The sequence below is a fragment of the Girardinichthys multiradiatus genome, chromosome 11, assembly GCF_021462225.1.
Source record: "Girardinichthys multiradiatus isolate DD_20200921_A chromosome 11, DD_fGirMul_XY1, whole genome shotgun sequence".
Taxonomy (NCBI): Eukaryota; Metazoa; Chordata; class Actinopteri; order Cyprinodontiformes; family Goodeidae; genus Girardinichthys; species Girardinichthys multiradiatus.
Window position 1 is genome coordinate 30,932,826 of NC_061804.1, and position 27,663 is coordinate 30,960,488.

Genomic DNA, 27,663 nt, shown 5'->3' on the forward strand with positions numbered 1-27,663 from the left:
TACAAACACCATTAATTCATTTGGAGAATTTTCAAATCGTCAAAATCATTGTTTTTTTTCTTTTTATACCCCACACGTTCATGCAAGAAACATATATTTTAGGGCATAAAAACGTCAGTCTGCCTGTTATGTCCTCGCTTATTTACATTCATGATCAAAGGGTTGCGCGGAGCATGACTTGTGCAGAAAACAGGCAAATTCCCTTTACACAGTGCCAGTCCATCACAAGACCAAAAGACTGACAGGACCCCACAAGACCTGCCTGCTGTTAGCTGACAGTTACCAACCACTGAGCCAGTGTGCCCCAAACAACTTAAATAAACTCATTTAAATTCCGCCGTCTTACAGCTTCAGTCTGAAAAGTGTCACCGCAGACAACATATGGGACAAAGTCAGTGTTCGAGAAAAGTCTGTTTGTTTTTGCATGATTTATGGATCTGCACAAGTGAGGAAGATGTATTGTACACAATGTTTTAAAAGCATTTTTTTAAAACAAAGCTCATCACCTTGGTTCACCCTATGTTTTAGGCTAATGGAATGCTGTTTGTCAACATGTATTTATATCTTATTTATTACTTTGCCTTATAAGTCTACTTTAGCAGCTAAAATATCACACTTTCAATTGTTAGCACACACACCAACACAGAGCAAAGTTTTACAATGTGCTCATGTACAATACAAGAGATGAGAGCTGGTTTGTTGTCACCTCCATAAACAAACTGTGCTCTTACATCACAGTCATTTCTTTGTGGTGTTGATTAAAAATTTGATCTAAATTTAGTTAAAGGTATGGTTATAAATCATAGTTTTCGTTTAAATCAGACTTTGTTATAGTGATCTTTAAGGATTAACAATTAGAAAACTACCATTAAAATACATTATAAGACATCAATGTAAAGGTCGGAGATGAAAGAAAAGTGTAAGCTTTGTTTATCCCCTGGTGTTACTGTAGAAAGTGAGAAATGTAGTCTGATGCAATAAACCTGCTGAGACGACATTTTGGATGATGTCAGTGTCTGATGGAATGTGTTAATGGAAAAGCTAATGAGTTGTAATGACTTTTCAGCTCTTATCTGTGAAAGTAAATACGGAAGCTTCCATGTGGTGAAACAGCCACTCTTAAATGAAAATCTAACATTGATCAAGTTACTTTTAAAGGACTGCAATTATGGTTTAGTTTTATTCTGCTAATCACAGCTTCAATTTGCTGTAGATTTGCAGTCCAATGATGAAGAAATATGATACATGACTATCAATGTAATACTACTTATAGATAAGTAAATCTATATCTAAAAATGCATGTAGTCCCATTACTCCTTTCTTTAAATTTTACCTGTGAATAAGTGTGTTGGAATTTTCTTGTGAAATTTGTCACGCCTGTATTAGTCAATCATTTCATTTCAAGGAGCTATGGCAAGACTGGAAAGTGTCTGTCCACAGATGCTTTAGGTAGAAAATTGGGCAAAATTCAGTCTCTAAATGCAGTAAAAGGTGTTTCCCTCCTGAGTCAATACATATGTATGCCACACAGATTTCTGTTTGTAAACAGTGAAACTATCGGAAAACATAAGAGCTAGCCTTGTATTATGCCTATTTTAATTTTTGCTATGAGATTGGATTAAAACTTATTGCTTCAACAGGACATTTTACTTTTTTGTCTCCCTTTCAGGGTCCCGTCTTCGCCAGGAAGATTCCCCTCCTCGCATCGTTGAACACCCTTCTGACCTTATCGTATCCAAAGGTGAGCCAGCCACCCTCAACTGTAAAGCAGAAGGCCGTCCCACTCCCACTGTGGAATGGTATAAAGATGGGGAGCGTGTTGAGACAGACCGTGAGAATCCCCGTTCCCATCGAATGCTGCTGCCCAGCGGGTCCCTTTTCTTCCTACGCATCGTCCATGGACGACGCAGCAAACCAGACGACGGCAACTACGTGTGTGTTGCTCGAAACTATCTGGGAGAGGCCGTGAGCCGGAATGCATCTTTAGAAGTGGCACGTAAGTTAGATTTTTCATCATGTTCCTTTAGCCAAATGGTTCTACCACAGTCAGTCAGGTGTCAGTGGTGCATTGCAGGAAAATGGTCCTACGGGATATGTAAAGTAAGGTAACCTTTTATGGGGTGTATGAAAATGTGTAAACGTTGCATTAGGAAAAGGTTGAGTTCCTGTTAAATTAAGCGTAACACGTTGGAGCAGTTGTGTTACAGGATCCATGGAAGGTGTCATCTATCATAATACACGCAACCTCACCTTTTCAGCTGAACCTAAGAGCGCTTGTGTATATGCTCAACACGCGAGCATATGCATGTGTGTGTGAATCTGTTTTTCAGGCTGCTGGTGAGACCTGTTTGGATGACCTGTTTGAGTAATGTATGGGCAAAGCTGTGAACTGCTCCGGGGAGAAAGCGAGAAGAGGGCAGGATTTTAACCTAGCTAACTCCCTTTCACTGTTTGGAGTTGGAAAGATACAGCCAGCTCCCAGCCAGATCTCTCCCTGTGTGGGAGAAAGGCGCTCTGGGCTATTCACATTTCCATTATGTGCTAAACTGAGCTGATTTCTTGCCATGAACAAGATGTGCACATGCACATACGCTCGGATTCACACACTAACATACATGCATGCGCATAAAAACAAAGATTGTCTGTTTCCTGCTCTCTGTGGGAATTGTAGGCCAAAGCATATTGGTTGGTTTTAAATTTACAAAAAACATTCTTTTGTAAAAACATTCTTTTGTCCTGGTATTCATATCTTTGCTTATCACAAAACAAATACGGAGTAATGAACTGATGATTTCACTATAGTTTAAAAATTAAACCAGCTTTTTTGTGAAGAAAAGAAATTGGTTTGCATATTGATGTTCTTACTGTGGCTTTTTTGCCACCTACTAAGATTGTGTTTGTGTTTTTATATGGAAATAATGAACTGGAAAAAACAAAAAACAAAAGAAGTGATAAGAACCATTAACCTGATTGAATTTAAGTGTTGGGATTATGAATCTGAGAATATTATTTAATATTTAATATTAATATTTTATCAAATAATATTTCGGTCTGTTAAGGGTTGTCCTGTGAATACCAGCCCACTAAGGCGATGGTATTAGGACAAAATAGAAAGGTGTGAGACGAGCTCTGACATTATTGAACAGCAAAACTCTGCACATATATGGAATTAATTCACACAATTTCTTAAAATACAAGAACTTATTAACAAAAATAAGTTAACTCAAAGTCAAACATATTTCAATCAACAAACTCTTTACTATGCTAAAACAATCCAACTAAACTACCCAGCAGAATTAAAGAATAATGAAGACTAATGGGCCATGTACAATATAAACAAGTTGATCAAAGATGATTGAGAACCATGACCGAAAGAGTGATGCAACATTACCATGCAATGTTATTTGTTTGAGAACCAAGGATTATCTTGAAGAATTTGGAAATGAAGTTAAGTTAGTCTTGGAACCAACTTAGGCAATAATCAGCAAACGTTTAGACAACCATTCACAATGCAAGATCAGATAAAATATTATTTTAATAAAATAATGTTTTAAAGAATGATCTGCTGAATAAAACCAACCTTCTGGATGACCATTTCTCAACAGTGTCTAATTAGCTGCCTTTATTTATTAAAATAATATTTGAAGAAATATTATTAAGGGAGTATTTTGGAAATGAGCCAAATCTTTCTGGAGAAATGGGGCTTAATGGTGTTTACTTAGTTATCAAATTTAGTAAAATGGTGTTAGGGACACATTATTTACTGGATTGAAAACTAAACCTTTCTGGGTAAATATTATTTAGCAGCAAGCACACGTCATTAGCTGTTAGCAGTTAAGCTAACAAATAAGTTGCTAGCTTAGCACCAGATTCAAACACACACCTTTAAAAATACCATTAATAAAAGGGTTAAAATGCATAAGCGCGGACGGCGCGTTATGATCACTTTAAGAACACACAAAGAACACAACCTGAGTACGTGTGCTGCAGATAGTCTGCTAGCACCAAGATAGCTGAGTTCAGCACAAACAAAACCAAACTTCATAAAATGAAAAATGTTTAGATCATTTCAATCTAAATCACTTCTATGTTATTCTGCCCAAACACTTAACCTCATGAACTGTGCTGAGGAACGTTGTCCAAGGAGGAGAAGTTTGAAGAAACGTCCACAGTCTTTAAATGGTTAGCTACAGCTAACCTCCTTAGCTGTGGGGAGTGGCGGCTGTTCTGTTGGCCGGACTGTGAACAAACGGTTAGCTTCTAGCTAACCTCCGTGGCTGTGGATGAAAGACGGCCCGTTCTGTCCGCTAACCACACTGCACGTTACCGTTACCACGGTGATGGGGTTTCTGCTGTCTTCCTTCCAGACTGGGAGACCGCTCCGCTCGGCTTTGTAGAGACCGCTCATCTGTAGGGAACTTCTCTGGGACAGTTTGCTTCTGCAGGCCTCAGAGAGAAATTAATTTCCCCGTTCATGAATGAAAATACCGGATACACAGACAGTATTTCATTCGTACTTAACTTTGCATATGTTCGATGATTGTATGACATCCTTGGATCCAGTTGAAGAGTTTATGTCTGTTTGCCAGCAAAGAGACATCAGTGCGCTTGTCCCTCTCGAAGGCCTTGTGGAAGAGGTCGGCTTGTTGGAGAGGAGGTGCTCTTATTCAGACAGTGGCATCATGGGAAGTCTGCTGCTACCCCCCCTTTCCTCAGTTGCTGGAAGTCAGTTAAATGTGATTTATTTTGAAAGTTCAGGAAAGTCTGTACCGGAGTTTAATGTTGAAATCCATGGCTGGGTCCCAACATAAGCTACATTATCTGAGATTTTTTATGCCGATCTTAATTTAGAGTCATTAGTATTTTTTTGACTAGTGATTCTTGTTCTTAATATCAAATAAAAAGAAAAAGGACTGTTTTTTTTCTGACTTGAGTGATTTAAGAAGCTATTTAACATCAGCCTTAATGAAGAATGTCCACTTGCAGTGAGTTTACCTATCCCAGAAATAAAGATACAGACACAATTGTTCTCAGTTCAAAAAATTTTATTTTTTTTCTAACATGTCCAGTGCAACTATTACAGTAAAAGATGAATTATTTTAAAGCATTTTACACATCTTCACCAGGGTGGCTAACAAATTTGTCAACAGATTACATTCACGTGGTCAAGTTACTAGGACAGCAACTCTTCTCTCACTGTAATCTCAATTTAAACCGCACTCCACATCACATTTACTTTGAATATCTTGAGCCGTCCTATCACATTTAAGGGGTTGTGAATAATTTTCCTACCCTCATAAAGAAATCAGAGACCCAAAACTCTAGTGACAGTGTCAAGAGGGAAAATGTTATTGCTGCTTCACTGATTCTCATGACTGAATTGAGGTTGAATTTGATAACACAATGACTGTGTAAGAGTGATTTTATGGGGATTTACTGGCTCTTTGTAGAGACAGTGAAGCTCATTTGTACGTCCCTGCTCAAATAATTTTAATTCTTTTTTCAGTTTAATTGTTTGTCGAGGAATCAGCTTTTTTTCCCCTATAGTACAAGAGAGGTTTGGCTTTTTAAACAGTAATACATACAAAATGAGAAATAAAATGATCCAAACCTACACCAACTAAAAGTAGATACAAAATAAAGCTTTAATGTTTGCCATGGGGCAGATGCATCTGGAATATGGAAAGGATGAAATTGTGTGAGTCTAGGATGATGTACTGTCACATACAGCATCCCTGAAGCCATTAATTGGCTTGCATCTGGGCAAATATATGTACTTAGAACCATTCAGGAGAGTGGGGAGATTCTGAGGGATCAATAATTATGAAAGTCATGAAAGTCAGATCTAATGCATTCCCCATTTTTAGCTGTTTAGAGCCACCACAGTAGGATGCACTCTTATCTGTACTAAGGGTGCACCAACTGCAGATTCTGTTGGAGAATTTCTATCACTGAAGCCATAGCTTGGAGATACTGATTTTATCCAGTTATAGTTTATCTTTAAGATCTATTTTTAAAACAACAAAACACTTTCTGTTCTCTTATCTGTTCTTTAATTTCATATTAGTATTACATTTGACATCACAGCATGGTATGATGGAATATGGTATTTATAGAATTGTGCCGCTCAAGGTGGCAGCAGGTTGGAGTAGCTGTTATTTTTGATTCTGCATTATTCTTTTTTTGGGAACTCTTCCTCTTGTAGTGGATACAGTTGATTTTTTTTGGACGACTGTCCTTTCCGGTGTCAGATGCTGTGCAGCTTGGTGGATTTTTCCTAATACTTTTCTACTTTTGGACATTTGTTATGATGCATTGTCATGGCAATGGGGTTGTTTCTTACAACCGGGAGCAGCTGATTAATATCTCAAAAGCTCAAATAATACTTCAACTACAACCCCAAATCCCTCATGAGTTGAAAAGGAGACGCCGTGGATGCAGAGCAGGAGCAAAGAGAAGAGAGAGAAGGAGGAAGTTCAAACCATCTCTTCCATCGATTATGATGGGCAATGTGAGATCGTTAGGAAACAAGTTGGATGAACTCCAAGCCCTACAAAGGACCCAGCCAGAGTAATGGGGATGCAGTAATATGTGTTTTACTGAGACATGGCTGCAGGATCATATCCCAGATTCCAGCATCTCTCTGCCGGGCTTTTTAACCATACGAGCAGACTGAGATTTAAAGAGGAGCGGCAAATGTAAAGGAGGTGGACTGGCAGTACTTGTGAACAACAGTTGGTGTAATCCAGGACATGTTACTGTGAGGTGTCGTCTCTGCAGTCCAGATATTGAACTGTTGGCAGTAAGTTTTTGTCCATATTATTTACCCAGAGAGTTCACCAGTGTTATTTTGGCAACAGTATACGTTCCACCTTCCGCTGTTGCCGACACTGCATGTGATGCCATCAGCTCAGTTGTTGCTAATCTACAGGCCCAAAACCCCAATGCTTTTGTGGCAATTTCTGGTGATTTTAACCATACTTCACTCTGTGCTACACTTCCAATGTTTCAACAGTTTGTCTGCTGCTCTACCAGAGAAAACAAAACATTGGATTTGTTTTATGCAAATGTCAAGGACTCATACATCTCTACAGCAAGACGTCCTCTAGGAAAATCCGATCACAATCTTGTTTTTCTCTGCTCGAAATATAAGCCTCTTGTTCAAAGGGAACCGGCAACAAAGAGGACTGTGAGAAAATGGTCACAGGAAGCTGAAGAAGCTATGCAAGGTTGCTTTGAGGCTACAGACTGGGACACACTGTGCCAGCCACATGCAGAGGACATCAATGCCATAACTGAGTGTGTAACCGACTATATAAACTTATTTGTGGATAACATCATCCCCACCAGAACCGTGAGATGCTACCCCTGTAACAAACCCTGGATCACCAGTGACCTGAAGGACCTGCTTAACAAGAAAAAAAGAGCCTTCAGAGAGGGAGACAGATAATTATTGAGGAATATACAGAAGCAACTTAAAGTCAAGATAACAGACAGCAAGGTGGTGTACAAGAGGAAACTGGAGAGCAAGCTCCGGCAAAACAATATCAGACGTGTGGTCTGGGATGAAGAAGATCACAGGCTTCAAGCAGAAGGATGATCAGACCGATGGAGGTCTGGACAGAGCCAATGAACTGAACACATTCATCAATAGGTTCAGTTCAGAAACAAGCTCAGCATTCTCCTCTCCTGCTCACAGCCAAACAGACATCTCACCCTCCTTTGACCCACAGGACCCACAGCTGTCCAGTAACATCTCAAATGTTTTATCTTCCACCTCAGCCCTAGACCCTTCTGCTTCTACATGTTTACCTTCAACCATATCAGAAGATGCTGATGCTTCCTTTGCCACGCCCTTCCACCTGTGTGTCTCAAGAAGTCAGGTGAAGATGAAACTGGAGAGACTGAATCGGAATAAGGCTGCAGGTCCAGATCATGTCAGCCTTAGAGTCCTGAAGGCCTGTGCAGAGCAGCTCTGTGGGATTCTGCAGCACCTCTTCAAACTTAGCCTGGCCCAGAAGAAGGTTCCGGTGTTGTGGAAGACCTCCTGTCTTGTTCCAGTGCCAAATAAAGTTCACCCATCAGTCCTCAATGACTATAGACCTCTTGCCCTGACATTCCATATCATGAAGGTCCTAGAGAGACTCCTGTTGGCCCACCTGAATAAGCAAACAATAAACTATCAGGACCCCCTTCAGTTTGCTTATCGCTGTGGAGTTGGAGTTGAAGATGCCATCATTCACCTGCTTCAACAACCCACTGTCATCTGGACAAAGCCAGCAGCACTTTGAGGATCATGTTCTTAGATTTCTCCAGTGCATTTAACACAATCCAACCTGATTTGCTTTGTCAGAAACTCCAGAAGACTCAGGTGGAGGCCTCAACAATCTCCTGGATCAAAAACTACCTGACAAACAGACCACAGTTTGTGAGACTGAAGGGTTGTGAGTCTAACCAGGTAGTCAGCAGCACAGGAGCACCACAGGGGACTGTACTCCCACCATTCCTTTTTACTGTGTACACCTCAGACTTCCAATACAAGACAGACTCATGTAATCTGCAGAAATACTCAGATGATTCTGCAGTTGTGGGGTGGATCAGAGATGGACAAGAAGCTGAGTACAGGGAGCTGGTGGACTGCTTTGTGGCATGGTATGGAAACAGTCATCTCATCTTGAACATGACTAAAACAAAGGAGATGATTGTAGATTTTAAGAGAAACAGAAATAATTCAAAAACTATTTCCCTCATGGAAGAAGAGGTGGAGGTGGTGGAGGAGTATAAATACCTCGGTGTTCACCTGGACAACAGATTGGAGTGGAGATGCAACTGTAAAGCCATCTACAAAAAGGGACAGAGCAGACTGTACTTCTTGAGGAAGCTTAGGTCCTTTGGTCCATCATCTGCTGGGGAAGCAGCATCAGCACCAGCGACTTAAAAAAGCTCAACAAGCTGATAAAGAAGGCTGGCTCTGTTCTGGGGACTCCTCTGGAACCTCTAGAGATCATTGTGCAAAGATGGATTCTTCATTAAATGAAGAACATTATGGAGAACCCTGAACATTCTCTCCATCAGACTGTCCTACAACAACAGAGTATCTTCAGTCAGAGGCTTCTTCAGATCTGCTGTAAGACAGAGCGCTACAGGAGATGCTTCCTGTCCACAGCCATCAGCATCTACAACGGCTCTTTGAAGAAACCTTCATAATGAGCTACAACAACATTTAATTTCCATTTGGGATTAATAAAGTATTTTTGAATTTGAATTGAATTTGACAGAGAGAAGTTGATGTTACACAGTTATGGAGTTAAGCAGGATTACACTGAAACTTCTAGACAAAAACAAAATGATTAAAGAGTTGAAATTTAAAGCTGCCTTTAGCGTCTTTTGATCAACTGTTTATCAACTAGTACAGTAAGCATTGCTAAGTGCATATTTACATTCTGGATATTCTGAAGCAGTGGTGTCCATACTATTTTCCATGTAGGCCACAATTATGTAAAGTTGAAAGTGTCACCAAAGCGCAGACAAGAGCTTGGTAGCAGCATTGTGAAATCCAGAGCTTTATTCAAAAAATATCAAAACGTAACAAAAACACACTGCAGGTACTGACCAGAGTCTGGATCCAAAAAACTTACAAAAATCTGTAACATTGCAGGAACATGGCATGAACGACGGTAGCGAACGTGAGCGAACAGGCAGAACAGAGTGTGAACAAACAGAGGAACCAGCCGGGAACAAAGAGCACAGACCAACTAATATACAGTGAGACGTGAGAGGAGATAATCAAAAAGACACAGAACAGGTGTGGCAAGGAGACAGGGAGGCTGAAGGGACAGGTGGAACTGATTAACCAATAAAGAGAAACATAGACCTAAGCAGAACAATAGACTAAGATAAAATAACCAAAACATAAGAAATCTAGAATAACCAAGAGGTAAAGGAAACAGAGGAGCTGGAAGGAACAGAAGAATAACTAGAACCTAGGGCCCCAGCAAAAGGAGACCATAAAGAAACCCTGACCACAAAAGTAAACACTGATGGAACAAACTGAGAATGAAGAAGAGGAAATGAGGACTAGAATAAAAGTAAACAGTAACTAAAGCTAACCTCTAAAAGGAGGGACTGGAGAATAAAGATAAATTAGAGGAAACAGAGCTAAGAGGGACAATGAATATAAAGGGGACAAAATCTGAGTAATTAACAACTAAAAGAGGAAAACTAATGACGAGAGGAGAACACACTGGGAGGCAAAAGGAAACCAGAACTGTCAGAACACAGAAAGCAATAAACATGAATACAAGCCCTCAAACAAGAAACATCTAGCAAAACAAAACAAAAAACCACAAACAAAGTCCAAAATGTGACATCCTAACAGAAAGTACACAAAAATGTGTTGTTTTTCTATAAACAGAAACAGAAACATAAATTATTAGTTATAGCATTTAAAAAAAATAATAAGTAAGCACCAATATTTTATGAAATTAAAGTAGTCACATTTTTGTTAAAAAGTGATCTTTGTAGATTATTGTAAATCTGAAACATGAATGTTTTTTTTTTGTTTTTTTTTTTTTTTTTTGCAAGTTTGGGTTTTTAAAAGAAAGACATACAATGTCCAACTTTTCACATTTTGCATTTTAAGAAGATTTTCATTCGACTGCATCTTTTTTTTTTTTTTAAATGCCCCAGATCACGGAAAATCTCACCCTAATCCAGTGTGCATCAATGACCTTTGCTGGCATGCAAGATTCATACCAATTAAGAATTTTGGTCGGAGGCTGCACAAAATCATTCTGAGGTCCACAAATGTCATTCTGAGGTCCACAAATGGACCACGGGCTGCACTTTGTGCTAAAGTGAGCACACCATTGCCTTAATTGTGAGATTCCCAAAATGCTGCCAGCATTTCCTGATCCAGCATGATACATGACACATAGAACTGGAAATATGAAACGGATCAACTTGCAGTTATACTTTGAGTCTTCCTGTTATTGGCAGACATCTCCCTCCTTAAGTTTGGTGGCAGTTGACATGGTCCAGGGTTCGACTCCCGGCCGGGGGTCTTTCTCCATGGAGTTTGCATGTTCTCCCCGTGCATGCGTGGGATCTCACCGGGTAGTTCAGTTTCCTCTCTCAGTCCAAAAACATCACTGTTAGGTTAATTGGTCTCTTTAGGTGTGACTGAGTGTGTGCATGGTTGTTTGTCCTCTATGTCTCTGTGTTGCCCTGCAATGGATTGTCGACCTGTCCAGGGTGTACCCTGCCTCTTGCCCGTAGAGTGCTGGAGATAGGCACCAGCTCCCCCGTCACCCACTATGGAAAAAGCAGTATAGAAGATGAATGACTGAATTTATAGACGTACAATTGGCCTGTTATGAAGCTAAATAAATTGTCTTTGTTTCGATTAAACACAATACCAATAGCTAAAGTTTTTCTGCAGCTTTTTGTTCAAAGACTGTAGAACCATGTCAGCCTTTAGTCCTCTTTGTGTGGTACATAAGTATCATATTTGCACAGATGCAGAATCTTCTGACGTCTCAAGGGGCTGCAGGGTCTTACCTCTCTTCCTGCGGTCAAAGTAGCATGGAAGCACGTGGGCAGAAGAAAGTGCTGTTAGGATGTGAGATCAGTTTCTTTAAGAGTTCACACACATCTGCAAATTTGCTAATGGGCTATGACAATGCGTCTCAACCAGTGGTTCAGAAATGTAGCATAACCAGAGGGGTGCTTCTCCCCTGGGTGCATTTCTGCTGTAAAAGCTCAATTTTTGTGGCTTGTCATGCATTTTGTGAGCCTCAGTCTGACTGAAAAATTTGACAAGGCATTACTCACTCCATCTGAAGCAAAACACCTCAACTGTTAAAGATGGCAGCAGAGCTTAAAATATGTAAATTATGCAGAACATGCCAGACAAATCTACAGCGGACAGCTTGGCAAAACAAATAACATACCTCAGAACGTTTGTTTCTCATTAATTAAATACTCATTACAGAAATATTCATTCATACTAGTAGACCCAATTACAAAGACACCACATCATTAGAAAAAGTATAAATACATAAGATCATATTGTATGTGTTGGTTTTGTAAAGTTAATGTAGATAAGAAAGCTACAGTATCTTGCCACAAAGGTCAGTATATAAATTTTATATGACAGAGCAATGTAAATTATTGAATTAAAAACAAAATGATACATGGTTTGCATTTTTTTTTTTTTATCTGATTTTGAATTTCTTGTATTCAACCCCTTTGAGTCAATACCCTGTAGAACATTTAGCTACAAATAAAACAATTGCAACTGTAAGTCAATTGGGTTTATGGCTTTTGGGAAAATAAAATTTAGTCCATTATTTTGTAAAATAGTTCAGTCTGATCAAATGGAGAATTTCAGTGTGATGATATATCATATTATTGTGTATGTGAACAGTTTTAAAACGGAATCTGATTTAATAACCTATTACTTTGTAGCTCTGGCTCTCTGTTTAGGTTTCTCTTTCTGGAAGTCAAACTTCTACCCTCAAGGTCTCAAGGTTTTTGATGCCACTAACAAGTTTTCTCCCAGTAAGTCCGCCATCATCTCCACAGTCTTGAGTGAGTTAAGTTCTAGGAGGGTCTGACCACACCAGCATACCAGCCGTTCAACCTCCTGTCTGTATGCAGACTCATCACTGTCCAGGATCAGTCCAATAACAGTGGTGTCATCTAGAAACTCCAGGAGATTCAGAGACAGGTCCGCTGACGTGCAGTCACTTGTGTATTTTCACAGCATTATGCTGCCACCACCATTTGATGGTGGGCTCCTGGTGCATGTGGGCTAAAATGTACCATCTTCCACATGTTTGTGTATCCCCTACATAGCATGTGGCAAACTGCAGAAGGGATTTCCCTGTGGCCTTTTTTAACAATTGCTTTCTTCCTGCCACAATTACAAAAAAATTAGATTTGTTGTTATGTAGTTGTTATATATGTAAATATATTCTCCCACCTGAGCTGTGGATCTTCACAGCTTCTACAGATTTACCATGGCTGCTTTCGTTTAGGTGGCTCTGTAACCATTCATATTGTTTTATAACCCAACTTTAAGCCTGCCATGACTGCTGTGTTCCTTGGTCTTCACTATGCTGTCTGCTCACTAATATTCTGTAAAAAAAAATAAAATCTTGTTGCAGATTGTGCCACTGGATTTTATTTAGAGGCATTGAAGTAAAGGGATCTGAACAAAGGATCAACACACTTTTCTTTTGGCTGTACCTTGACAAATGTGAAAAAGCTCATGGGGAATGAACTCCTTTGCAATATAACATATCATATAGTTACATCCCCTGCTAATTGTTGTGTTAACCTTCTACATATTTGATGAAATTTTGATGCTTATGCCTTTTTTAGTTTACTAGTCATGGGACAACATCAACATACTTTTATTCTCTGTACATGGTTATTTAATCTCTATTAAATATTTTAGTGTGTTGCAGTTGTAGAATGGTGGATTTGCAGGGGAAGTGTATTATATACCTCGTGTTAGATGAAAAGGAATGCATAAACCCTTCTATAACCATTTCTTTTATTAATGAAATATGTTCAACCAAATAAGCACACCAAAGGGAAGAAAATTAGATCTTTATACCAACAGACACATATTTACAATGGCTAGTGGACCATCAAAAGCCTCCAAATAAGTATTTTCAATGTTAAAATTCGATTTCCTGAGCAGTCACATTGGCTGCATATTCAACACAAATGATAACATCAGCCATTTCCCAATGCAATAAGGTTGTGTCTGCTTATGATTTGAAGGGCCTGTAGTTTACATCGATAAACAAGACTCGTGTTTGTGCTTTGTGTTGTGGCGAGTCACTTGATTCTCACATCCGACTCTCGGCTTTTGATAATCAGAAATCACCTGCTGTCAGCGTGTTGGCCATCCACTGACTCAGCTTTTTGAATCCTCACCCACCGCCAAGTAAAAAGCTGCAGCTGAGTTCTGCTTCTGAGCAACACCCAGAAAGATTTGTGCAACCTCGAGGCCACCAGTGAACTGGCACTAATCATCACAGCGAGTTGCTGTTGATGGAACTACAACAGCTCCCTCTAACTAAGAAGGGACAGTAAAAAATAAACAGTGATGTGTTGACAGGAGCTGTGGGCGGAGGAGCGGCTAATGTAAGGATGTTTATTGGCACAGTGCTTAAGATGGGATCCATTCTGTTTGACTGTGCCAAAAGCAATAGAATTATGGTCACTCAGCCAGATAGCTAACAATCAATGTCTCTATTGTGTTTGAGGACTAGGTTGTGGTGGAAGACATAGTAAATGTTTATGTTTTATCAGAGGTCAGAAACATATTTTGCTTTGAAGCTTATGCTGGGTTGTTGGTATTATAAAATAATGGTAATAGTTTAGTAATAAAGCAAGTAAAATGGGAACTCGATATTTTGTTGTCAGGCAACTGTATCACGACAGTCAGCAAGAAAAGATCTGTTGTTCTGCAGGGCTGTACAATGTGCTATCCTGAAGATACTTCAAATGTCAGTGCACTGGCATCTTGATTTGCCAATGCAAACCAAGAGTGAGAGTTAGGATGGAGAGGAAAACAGGGGGGATCTCTGAAGATCATTGGCACAAGTTCATGCTGCCATTCAGTGTAAACTAAGCAAGCCTGGACCCTCTAAGGTAATGTTGAAATAATATCATGTTATGGAGGTGAAAGAGAAGGCAGAGGGAGGGGGGATTTGGAATGAGGTGCTTATATTCAAATTCAATTCCGTTCAAATATACTTTATACATCCCAAAGGGAAAATAATTGTTGTTGTAGCTTATTTTATACAAAGCTCTTTGAAGAGCTGTTGTAGATGCTGATGGCTGTGGGCAGGATCTGCTGTAGCTGTCTGTCTCACAGCAGATCTGAAGAAGCCTCTGACGGAAGACACTTGTAGTCTGACAGTCTCATGAAGAGGATGCTCAGGGTTCTCCATAATGTTCTTCATTTTATGAAGAATCCTTCTTTGCACAATGATCTCCAGAGGTTCTAGAGGAGCCCCCAGAACAGAGCCAGTCTTCTTTATTAGCTTGTTGAGCTTTTTTTAAGTCCCTGGCTATGATGCTGCTACCCCAGCAGATGATTGCAGAAGAGATCACACTCTCCACAACAAACGTATAGAAGACATGCATGTTTGCTGCGAACACTGAAGGACCTAAGCTTCCTCAAGAACTACAGTCTTCTCTGTCCTTTCTTATAGAAAGCTTCACAGTTGCATCTCCACTCTAGTTTGTTGTCCAAGTGAACACCGAGGTATTAAGACTCCTCCACCACCTCCACTTCTTCTCCCATGATGGATATAGTGTTTGACCTACTCCTGTTTCTCTTAAAATCTACAGTCATTTCCTTCATTTCATTCAAGTTCAAAATAAGATGACTGTTTCCATACCATGCCACAAAGCGGTCCACCAGCTCCCTGTACTCAGCTCCTTGTCCATCTGTGACACCCCACGGTTGCAGATTCATCTGAGTATTTTTGCAGATGACAGATGTCTGTCTAGTGCTGAAAGTCTGAGGTGTACAGAGTGAAAAGGAATGGTGAGAGTACAGTTACCTGTGGTGCTCCTGTGCTGCTGACTACCTGGTTAGACTCACAACCCTTCAGTCTCACAAACTGTGGTCTGTTTGTCAGGTAGTCTTTGATCCAGGAGATTGTTGAGGCCTCCACCTGAGTCTTCTGGAGTTTCTGATAAAGCAAATCAGGTTGAACTGGGTTAAAGGCATTGGTGAAATCAGAGAACATGATCCTCACAGTGCCGCTGACTTTGTTCAGATGACAGTGGATTTGTTGAACCATGTGTATGATGGCATCTTCAACTCCAACTCCATGGCGATAAGCAAACTGAAGGGGGTCTTGATAGTTTATTGTTTGCTTACTCAGGTGGGCCAACAGGAGTCTCTCTGGGACCTTCATGATGTGGGATGTCAGGGCAACAGGTCTATAGTTCTTGAAGACTGATGGATGAGTTTTCTTTGGTACCAGAACAAGACAGGAGGTCTTCCACAACACTAGAACGTTCTTCTAAGGTTGAAGAGGTGCTGCGGAATTCCACAGAGCTGCTCTGCAGTCCTGCACAGGACTCTAGGGCTCACATGATCTGTACCTGCAGTCTTATTCCGGTTCAGTCTCTCCAGTTGCATCTTCACTTGACTTCTTGAGACACACAGGTGGAAGGGGGAAGCAAAGGAAGCATCAGCATCTTCTGATATGGATGAAGGCAAACATGTAGAAGCAGAAGAGTCCATGGCTGAGGTGGAAGATAAAACATTTGAGATGTGACAAGAAAGCTGTGGGTCAAAAAGGGAGGGATGTCTGTTTGGCTGTGGACAGGAGAGGAGGATGTTGAGCTTGTTTCTGAACTGAACCTATTGAAGAATGTGTTCAGTTCAGTGGCTCTGTCCAGACATCAATTGGCCCTATCTTCCTGCTGCTTGAAGCCTGTGATCTTCTTCTCTGACCACACATCTCTAATATTTTTCTGCTGGAGCTGGCTCTACAGCTTCTTCTTGTACACCTCCTTGCTGTCTCTTATCTTGACTTTAAGTTACTTCTGTATACTCGTCAATAATTCCCTGTCTTCCTCTCTGAAGGCTCTGTTTTTCTTGTTAAGGAGGTCCTTCAGGTCACTGGTGATTCAGGGTTTGTTATTGGGGAAGCATCCCACCGTTCTGGAGGGGATGGTGTTATCCACACAAAGGTTTATATAGTTGGTGACACACTCAGTGATGGCAATGATGTCCTCTTCATGCGGCTGGCACAGTGCAGCCCAGTCTGTAGCCTAAAAGCAACCTCACAGGGCTTCATTAGCTTCCTGTGACCATCTTCTCACAGTCTTCTTTATTACAGGTTGCCTCTAAATAAGTGTAGCAGAAAGTGAAGCATGGTTAAAATCACCAGATCAAATATTGCCACAAATGCACTGAGGTGTTGTGTTTGTAGGTTAGCAGCAACTAAGCTGATGACATCACACGCAGTCTCGGCAACAGCTGAAGGTGGAAAATACTGTTGCCAAAATAACTTTCGTGAACTGTCTGGGTAAATAATATGGACAAAAACCTACTCCTAACTGTTCAATATCTGGACTGCAGAAACAAAACTTCACAGTAACATGTCCTGGATGACACCATCTGTTGTTCACAAGTACTGCCAGTCCACCTCCTTTGCGTTTACCATTCCTCTTTAAATCTCTGTCTGCTCATGTGGTCAGAAAGCCTGGCAGAGAAACACTGGAGTCAGGGATATGATATTGCAGCCATGTCTTAATGAAACACATAATACTGCATTCCCGATACTCTGGCTAGGTCCTTTGTAGGGCTTGGAGTTCATCCAATTTGTTTCCCAATGATCTCACATTGCCCATAATAATTTATGGAAGAGATGGTTTGAACTCCCTCCTTCTCTCTCTTCTCTTTGCTCCTGCTCTGCATCCACAGCACCACCTTTTCAACTCATTAGGGATTTGGGGTTGTAGTTAAGGTATTATTTCAGATATTAATCAGTTGCTTCCAGTTGTAAAAAAAAAACAAAAAACAACCCAGTTGCCATGGTGATGCATCATAGCAAATGTTCAAAAGTAAAAAAGTATCAGCAAAAATCCTTCCTGCTGCACAACATCCGGTACCGAGGAGGAAAATTGTCCAAAAAAAATCTACTTTTACCTACCACTAGAGAATTTTGAATTCTTAAAAAGAAATAATCAGAATGAAAAGTAACAGAGCTACTCTAACCTGCTGCCATGTTGAGCAGCGCAATTCTCAATTCTTTGTCTTAGAATGTTGATATTTTTCATAATTTCACAAAATATAAAAGTGCCAAATTATACTTTTAGAAAGTTTTGTTTAAATTTATCTTCAGTATAGAAGAATAATATTTGTGCTTTCAGATTTTTTCCTTGTTTTATTGTCTGAGGGATAAAAAAAGAATTGGGTTTTCAGATATACATAGTTCTTTTTACCAGGGCAGCATGATAACTGTGGTAATATTGTTGAATATTGCAGTGACAGTATCAGTTGCAATACAATAAAGAATACAATAACAAGTAACAAATATTGCATACTAGACAGTCCTTTGCAAAATAAATATTGTGCACAGAGTATTGTAAAGATTTTGTAGATTGGAATTCATTGTATATTTGTTTTTTTAGTTTACCACATCACAATTCTTTTTTGTAAAACTCAAGATTTACTTGCTAAAAACCTCCAGATAAATGCACACTCATTCGAAAAAAACAAACAAAAAATCTATGAATATTTAACTGCATTTTTGCCCTTTGGATCTTCCTCGATCAGGACTGGATCTGGGCTTATCAAACTGGCTCTAGTTTAGATAGTGAACACAGCATTAAAACTGATACTTTTTTCATATTTATAAATAGAATAAATGTGTCAAATGCCTTAAACTGTGTTTTAAACATTCTGAATTAGATATATCCATTTGAGATGAGACAAGTCAAAATGATTTAGAAATACAGCTAATTTAAGTGTGTCCAGATGCCAGAGCAAATTTGGAAAAAAAAACAGTGTAACAGCCCTTTACACTTTGACTTTAATATTGTTTTAGTGATTTGTGGATTATACAGACAATAAAACCCAACTAGATCAGACATTTGGGCTAAAATGTCCAGAAGATTTTTAGACATAAAAGTCTAAAAAAGTGGAATTTTCAACTGTAAAATGCACTGATTTCCCTAAAAAATCTTTACAGTGACATTGGTTTTCCTGTGTGCCACCTGCTGAACACGTTTTAATAAAATTTGAAATTTTGCTTTGAGTATACAGTCTAACAGAATAACGAGAATATAAATATATACTAAAAACATTCCATCAAAACCCTTTGCTATGATAGAGACACTAACTGAGCACTCCACTTGTAGCCAGAAGGTTAAACAAATATTTGCACATCAGCCTCAGATGAAACTGCAATTTAACGTTTTTCAACAAATCTTGCCAAATATTTTGTTAATACTCTTTTTGTTCAGTTCGTATGGTAGCTGAAGTTTTACTTTGCCTTACTTTACTTTGGCTACATATGTTGTCACATTTGTAATTTTTAGAAAGGAGAAGTTTCTCTGATTTGAAAATGACAAGGGAGTTAAAAAAATACATTAAGCATGTGCTTTCTTCAGCAAAGCTAAGAATAACTGTACTTGGATATTGATAAGATAAACCAACTTGGGTTTTTAAGCTGCAAGCCTCATTATTTGTTTTTGTGTCAAACTAACTCAGTGACAATTTGTGTAATTCTGCTTTTTCAAATATTTAACATATTTATTCTCTAATGTTTTTATGTATTTGTTTTTTTTTTAGTTCCACAGGTTCACCTACATTTAACCTCTGCTTGTGTTATGTCTATTAGCTTCCTTTTAAATGAGTCTTCTGCATGAATGGGCATTTCTCTGGGTCACTGGACCCTATAGAGCACACAGCATACATTATACCCAGTTGGTTTGATGTGAGAGTTAAAACTTTCCCTGCCTTCTTCAGGCATGAAATTATCTCATCTCATGAAGCGGATGACAAGGAATGGATTGTTAATCCATTTTTATAGTTTACCTTTGACATAAAACACACTTAATTGATTATTAGTCATCTGTTGTTGCTTAACCACTCAAACGTGTAATTATGAGTTTTTGATCAAAGTTTTGCTTTTAAATCGGGTTTAATATTGTGATCTTATTAAGCACTTTGTCAGCACTGATGGTAATAAATCAAAATGCAGACAGCTTTAGGTTGCACCAAGAGTTATTATGTTTAGTTGGAAAGCTCTGAGCTTTACACCATCTTTCTATGTTTGACACCTCCATGTTGCAAAAAAAAATAGAGGCAGTTCTGGAGTTAACATAGTTATCAAATAAAGATTTTTTGTCAGGCTGGCCGGTAGCACTTGGTCACAAAAGCACCGAAAAAGTCTCCAGTACTTTAAAATCGTTTGTATGGCAGTATTTTGGGTACCTGGTAAAAAAAAAAACAAGGAATGGTTGCAGAGTGACTGTTTCGGCTGGTGGCCGTGGGTATTGTTTTTTTTTTTTTATAATATTTTCTAGAGACTGTTGTCTGGCCTGCTGGAGCTGTGGAAATACCTGTTTCTCGGTTGCTGACCGTTTGGCTGTGTGAGACTTCTCCTGCTGGAAATCCCTGTTTGTTCTCTTCTTTGCTGCTCCTGTTAAGGTCGGATCTTCCTGGGCGCTCTGCACTCCTCCTGCTGGACATCTCCGTAACTCAAGTTGGACTGTTTGTCTCCAGCTCCTCCAATCACAAAAGAGACCAGCCTATATACACTCTCCACACCTGCCACTAAGGGCGGTTGTGATTTAGTCTGAGCACTTTGCCTCTTTGTTGGGTGTCTCGTGTTACTGTCTAACCTTGACTTTGGCTTGTTTCTTTGGGAAGTTTGTTGGCTTAGCTGTTAATATTGCCTAGCTCGCAACTACGAGTTTTGTTTGGAGGGGTGTCTTTTGTGCCTTTAAAGGTTTTTGTGAGCTTCTGAAGGCAGGCACAGAAGCTTCACTTTAGGAAGTTATTTGTTTAGTTTCAAACAGGGACTGAAAGCTTTTTATTTCAGTCCTCTTTGGTTAATCCTACTTTTGGAAGTTTAATTTTGGTAAACTCCATCTTTGACTTTGTTTGATTGGAGACTGTTCTTAGTTAAACTATTTTTATTTATTTATTTTTGTTCTTTTGTCAAACAAACTGAAACTAAGAAAGCAATAAACAGCTTATATTCTAAAAACCAACTACTCCTGGTTTAATGTTACTTTCCCTTTTCCCTGGCTGAGCTGGGTTGTAACAGTGACAGACAATATGAAAATGATTTGTAAGCAAAGTGAGAATGCTGCAACTCGCTAACAATTGACTGGTAATGATGCAAATCTTGGCATGGGCTTTGGAGTTTCCGAGTGCTGCATTATGAGGACATTTGATCATCTCTTGATGAAAATCTAAGAGTGAAAAAAATCTACAATAAACAGAGATTCATTAAAACACAGTTTGAGATTGAGGACACATTTATGTAATCTGGACAAAATGAAAAAGCCTTTTCAGTGTTTTGTTTGCTATGTTGACCAGTCAAACCTAGACTGAAATATTCCACATTGATAAGAAATTTAATTTAATATGGGCTTGGTTTTAAAAAGAATATTGTAAAATTAATTTTCTAATCTCGTTGAACCTTATACTGTATCATGTATCGTCTTGTCTCAAGAGGTATATTCCACCTCTAGTTGGCCGTATACTACGTTGCCATCCCATCTCTTCTTTAGAAACCGTTATGTGTATCTTTCTTCCAGTTACCCTCCTCTGCCTTACTTTAATAAACCTGTACCATTTGTCATGAACTAGCTTATCTTTCTCAGGTGTGGAGGTACTGAATGCAGGTTTTCAATATTCAGTGCTTATGTTGTGCACATCCATCTTTATCATTTAATTTTTAATCACCTAAACATGACATATAAATGCAGTCCATAAAAATTAGCAATTGTCAATGCATCTAGTTAGAAAGATGGCAAGTGCAACTTAAGATATGATAAAAATATAAATAAAAAAAGATGTGATGAAAAAAATTAAAAATTGTTAATTCAATTAAATTTGCTTAACTGCTTATAGCAGCTATGTAAGAACTCAGAAAAAGAAGCAGAGTGAAAAACAGGAATTTCAAGTAGAAGCCCTGACAAATCAGCCAGAAGTGTGCCCTAATGTACCCATGAGCCTCTTGTTTATGATTAAATCATATAGCTCTGGGTGCTCAGCTCTGCCAACCCTGTTCTCAGTTTCAGCTGTTGACAGTGCAGTTAGGAAGGCCAACTCTTGAACTCATGCGATTAGACAGCTAAGAAAAGCTTAAACACCCTACAGCTTCCATCTACACAGAGCTGAACTCTTTCCTCCTCAAGTAGTTTATAGCTGTTTTTAATATTTACACAAAGTTGAGCAAATATTGATTAAAAAGAAGAATTTCAAAATTTGTACTACGATGCTAGAAAATAACAATAATAATAATAAAACAAAACATATTGTAGTGGTTTTGTACTTTTTTCAGTTGACATTCATCAGAAGCCCTCAGACTTGTTCGAATACTTTTGCTTTCAGTGGCTCTATATTGGATTAAATTTCTGTTTTTAGGATGTCTCTTTATGTATTATCATTCTTCTATCTTTATTATTTGCAATTCAAACAACATTAAATGTTTCATGCATGCCTTAGACTGGAAAGTTCATGAAGGCTCCTGTTTTCTTAATTTTGACAGAGTACATACAGAGGTGGCCAGGGTATAGAAGCAGAACTAACTTGTGCATTTTGTTCCCTTTTTTGGTGAAGACACTGAGATAAGCAGCTAGCATCTGGTGCTAACTGGACCATGCGCTCTCCTTGGAGGTCTGTGCTTTTTTAGCTCCGGTAAGTTGGCTAAGGGCTAGCATCTGGTGTTAACTGGACCATGCAAACACCTTTAAGAGCTCTGGAGCACATTCTTACAGTTGGTTGGAAGAAGCATATGCCTGGCGTGAAGGAGCACACTACCTTGATATACTCTGTTGTAGGTTGTTATAGCTGTTAAAATAGGTTTGATTGTTTTTAAGAGACAGTTGCATGATTGCAGGATCCCAGGGTGATTTTTTCAAGCACACTGAATGTACAAACTCTCCCATTACTTTTTATGTGATAGGTGTTCTTATTAGAATATACAAAATAGGGATGGATCGGTATGACCTTCTAATGGTATTGTGACATTGAGTAAAAATACCACAGTTTAACTGGATCAGAGCATTAGCACACACGTTGGTAAGAAAAACTGTACATAATCTAATAGCTTTTATTTGAAACAGCTTTGCAACTAAAGTTTTAAAACAGAGTTACCATAATAGTAGGGATATAATGCTTATTTAGTATCCACACCTTGAAAGTCCAGATTTTTCATCAAGAAATTTTTCAGTCAGTCAGTCATTTTATCTACTGCTTCTTCCATAGTGTAGTGGGTCACAGGGAAGCTAGCCTATCTGCTAGAAATAGGCACCAGCATCATCTAGTAGTCTATGGACGAGGAACCCCCTGGACAGGTCACCAGTCCATCGCAGGGCAACACAGACACACTCATGACAATCAACCATGCACACACCCATTCACACATAAGGGCAATTTAGAGAGACCAGTTAACCTAATAGTCATGTTTTTGGACTATGGGAGGAAGCCAGAGTACCTAGAGAGAACCCACACAAAGAGAACATGCAAACTCCATGCAGAAAGACCCCCGGCTGGGAGTCGAACGGAGGAAAAAACGGCCCATTCCAGCTCTTTCTTTGGCATCTTATTGTAAGAACAGTATGACGGAAAATTTGAGGTTTGAAAATCTTTGTAAATGTAAAAATGGCCATGGGTGGTAATGATAATATCAATTTATTTAATATGGAAGCCAGTAAAAGATTTTTACTGTATAATAACTTTGAATAGAAAATATACAGTTTTATAATTTCACTGTGTTTACACAAAAATGTCACTCAAATGTATTTAATTTTTTTTAAAGCAAGATATTCCTACTGCTACTAAAATAATGTAAGACATACAGGGGTTGGACAATGAAACTGAAACACCAGTCATTTTAGGGTGGGAGGTTTCATGACTAAATTGGACCAGCCTGGTAGCCAGTCTTCATTGATTGCACATTGCACCAGTAAGAGCAGAGTGTGAAGGTTCAATTAGCAGGGTAAGAGCACAGTTTTGCTCAAAATATTGAAATGCACACAACATTATGGGTGACATACCAGAGTTCAAAAGAGGACAAATTGTTGGTGCACATCTTGCTGGCGCATCTGTGACCAAGACAGCAAGTCTTTGTGATATATCAAGAGCCACGGTATCCAGGGTAATGTCAGCATACCACCAAGAAGGACGAACCACATCCAACAGGATTAACTGTGGACGCAAGAGGAAGCTGTCTGAAAGGGATGTTCGGGTGCTAACCTGGATTGTGTCCAAAAAGCATAAAACCACGGCTGCCCAAATCACGGCAGAATTAAATGTGCACCTCAACTCTCCTGTTTCCACCAGAACTGTCCGTCGGGAGCTCCACAGGGTCAATATACACGGCCGGGCTGCTATAGCCAAACCTTTGGTCACTCATGCCAATGCCAAACGTCGGTTTCAATGGTGCAAGGAGCGCAAATCTTGGGCTGTGGACAATGTGAAACATTTATTGTTCTCTGATGAGTCCACCTTTACTGTTTTCCCCACATCCGGGAGAGTTACGGTGTGGAGAAGCCCCAAAGACGCGTACCACCCAGACTGTTGCATGCCCAGAGTGAAGCATGGGGGTGGATCAGTGATGGTTTGGGCTGCCATATCATGGCATTTCCTTGGCCCAATACTTGTGCTAGATGGGTGCGTCACTGCCAAGGACTACCGAACCATTCTTGAGGACCATGTGCAATGGTTCAAACATTGTATCCTGAAGGCGGTGTCGTGTATCAGGATGACAATGCACCAATACACACAGCAAGACTGGTGAAAGATTGGTTTGATGAACATGAAAGTGATGTTGAACATCTCCCATGGCCTGCACAGTCACCAGATCTAAATATTATTGAGCCACTTTGGGGTGTTTTGGAGGAGCGAGTCAGGAAACGTTTTCCTCCACCAGTATCACATAGTGACCTGGTCACTATCCTGCAAGAAGAATGGCTTAAAATCCCTCTGACCAATGTGCAGGACTTGTATATGTCATTCCCAAGACGAATTGATGCTGTATTGGCCGCAAAAGGAGGCCCTACACCATACTAATAAATTATTGTGGTCTAAAACCAGGTGTTTCAGTTTCATTGTCCAACCCCTGTATTAATACAATTGTCCTGATGTAATCTACAGCTTTTGTTCTTTTGATTTCATTAAGCAAAAATGAAAAATAGGCAGCCAGACATTTGATGAATATTGTGCACTTTTGCAAATATTTTCTTCACAGATTAGCACAACTATACTCCAGCTGATTTTAGCAGAGAGATTAATTGAGTTATCTTCTTGGGTAGCTAGCCTGCAGTTGTTTGCTTTTTGAATTGTGCTTATTTTAGTTTTAAAACAGTGCTACCTTAATAAGAACAACTGCTGATTCCCTTAGTTTCCACACTTAGAAGCCTTTTTTTCAGGCTTATGAGAGGCAGTGCACAATATCAAGTGGCAGCACTAAGTAAACTTATTTTTCATGCAGCAAAAAACAAAACAGAACCAAACTTTAGCACTTGTACCTGCATCTCATTTAAAACTGTAGGAACAGTGTGATTTCTTTTTTTTTTTTTTTTTGCAGTTTTAAATCTAAACTTTTTTAAACTATGATATACCTTGATATGGAAACTGGCCCATGGCTACAAACGACATATTTGAAATTAAGTGAAAAGGTACAGTTGTTACTTAGACTGTTTCAATATAGACATTGTTGTCTTTCATTATACTATATTCAATACATATACATATAAAGCCCTTAATGATCTAGCTCCATCATACATCAGAGATCTGATTGTTCCATATGTTCCTAACAGAGCACTTCGTTCTCAGACTGCAGGTTTACTGGTGGTTCCTAGAGTCTCTAGAAGTAGAATGGGAGGCAGATCCTTTAGTTATCAGGCCCCTCTCTTGTGGAACCAGCTCCCAGCTTTAGTCCGTAAGGCGGACACCCTGTCTACTTTTAAGGCTAGGCTTAAAACTTTCCTTTTTGATAAAGCTTATAGTTAGAGTGGCTTAGTTTATCCTGAGCTATCTTCCTTATTTTTTACCTCCGTCTTCTTCCCTCCCTGTTGGTTGGAGTAAGGGGGAGTCAGGTTTAGCCTAAACCGGCTCAGTTATGGTTGAGGTGCAAACACACCCTCCATTTCTGCTACCTGTATGACCCCTTCTCTTTTCCAATGGTTATAATCAGTCTGACAGAGGGAGGTATCCCAATCCTTGTGGTTTTTAGTATAACAATGACCATCAGTAGGACCCTTTGTGGGGTGCCTTGAGACGACATTGTTGTAAATAAGTGCCGTTTAACTAAATAATCTGAACTGAAACTATCTGTGTAGTTATGATGCTATAGGCTTAGGCTGCTGGAGGACATAACGACCACTTTCACCCTCTTCGCTACATTCTCACACTACTGTCCAATTTTGCATTATTTGCTGTTATTTCAGCTTTTACCTTGTTCTCTCTTTTCTCTTCCTAGAAGCTACACCTGGCCTGGCTCTGTGTCTACCTGTGACACCTTTCTGGAGAGGGGAATTGTCCGAGCTTCTGCTGGCAACAACTTAATGCTCACCCTCTACCGATGATCCACATAGCCCTGTCTTTTAGTGTTTAACCCTTTCTCTCTCCAAGACATGGAAATTGACTGAGCTTTTACTGTAACTAATTATATGTGCTCTCTTTCAGACTCTAACCTTGAAAACTGGCTCAGAGTTTATCTGTTCTTTCTTTCTAGGTGAAACGACTAAAGGAGCTACATCCATTAACATTTACTTTTCCTTCCCATAGAAAGTACTCCTGGATCAGTGGTTCTGTGTTCTTTTTGTGTCTCTGCTCTGTTCTCTCAAACCCCCAGTCGGTCGTGGCAGATGGCCGCTCACACTGAGCCTGGTTCTGCTGGAGGTTTCTTCCTGTTAAAAGGGAGTTTTTCCTCTCCACTGTCGCTACATGCATGCTCAGTATGAGGGATTACTGCAAAATCAACGCCAGTGACTGTCCACTGTCTCTACATGCTCATCCAGGATGAGGGAATGCTGCAAGTCGCTGACTGGATGCAATCTGCTGGGTTTCCTTAGATAGAAAAACTTTTTATCCAATTTGAATAAAAAGCTAACTCCGACTGCACTGTTCAATTGTTAGGATTAATTGGAATTTATGTACCTGACTGTTGTGAAGTGCCTTGAGACAAATGTGTTGTGAATTGGCGCTATATAAATACAACTGAATTGAATTGAATTGAATACCTAATTCTCTCATGTATTCACTTGTCAATTTGAAAATGCGGTAAAAAATATTAATGTTTTTTTTTTATATCTACATGTAATTTTTATATTGAAATTAACTCATCTTACTCAAGATATTAGTTAGGTGTATTATTAGGTGTATTATTTTTAATTTTTTTAATTTTATGACAATCTTAGATGTAGATGCATAAACACTAAATTTCACAACAAAAACACTAGAGCTGAAATAAGATCTCATAATGCTGAGACTGACAACAATGTGCTTTTCATTAGCTTTTAAAAAAATGTTTGCATTCCAAATGTGACAAGGACAAAGAACAGGAAGTCTTTACGTGGATAACCTCTATTTATTATCCATCACAAATGGGCTAGCTAGGAATTCCCAAAAGATTCCGAATTTTCCCCAGAGGAAAACTGATTAGATGAAATGATTCCCGTATTGGTCGTTGGCTGCTGTGGCCAGTATTGGATTTCAATAACCAATTATTTCAAGGAAACACAGCTGATGTCTGACCTGTTTTGCTAAGGATATTATCCATAATGTATTTGTTAACTTGTTAAAATATGATCGTTTATGGTAAATAAAATTAAACATATTTAGTAAAAAAAAAAAGGTGTATTGTTAAAATGCTTCTAAAAGAGCTTGACAAATTGCCTGATGGCCATGCATCTTTATCATGTTCTACT

At 39.2% G+C, this 27,663-nt stretch overlaps 1 protein-coding gene across 1 annotated transcript in view; it reads left to right on the forward strand.

The window, feature by feature from the left end:
- Positions 1 to 27,663, forward strand: part of LOC124876153 (roundabout homolog 2-like) — a 166,683-nt gene that overhangs the window by 8,707 nt on the left and 130,313 nt on the right. Inside the window, exon 2 of the mRNA XM_047378688.1 lies at positions 1,670 to 1,996. Within this exon, the coding sequence (XP_047234644.1) occupies positions 1,670 to 1,996 (327 nt within the window). The remainder of the gene's footprint in view (positions 1 to 1,669; positions 1,997 to 27,663) is intronic.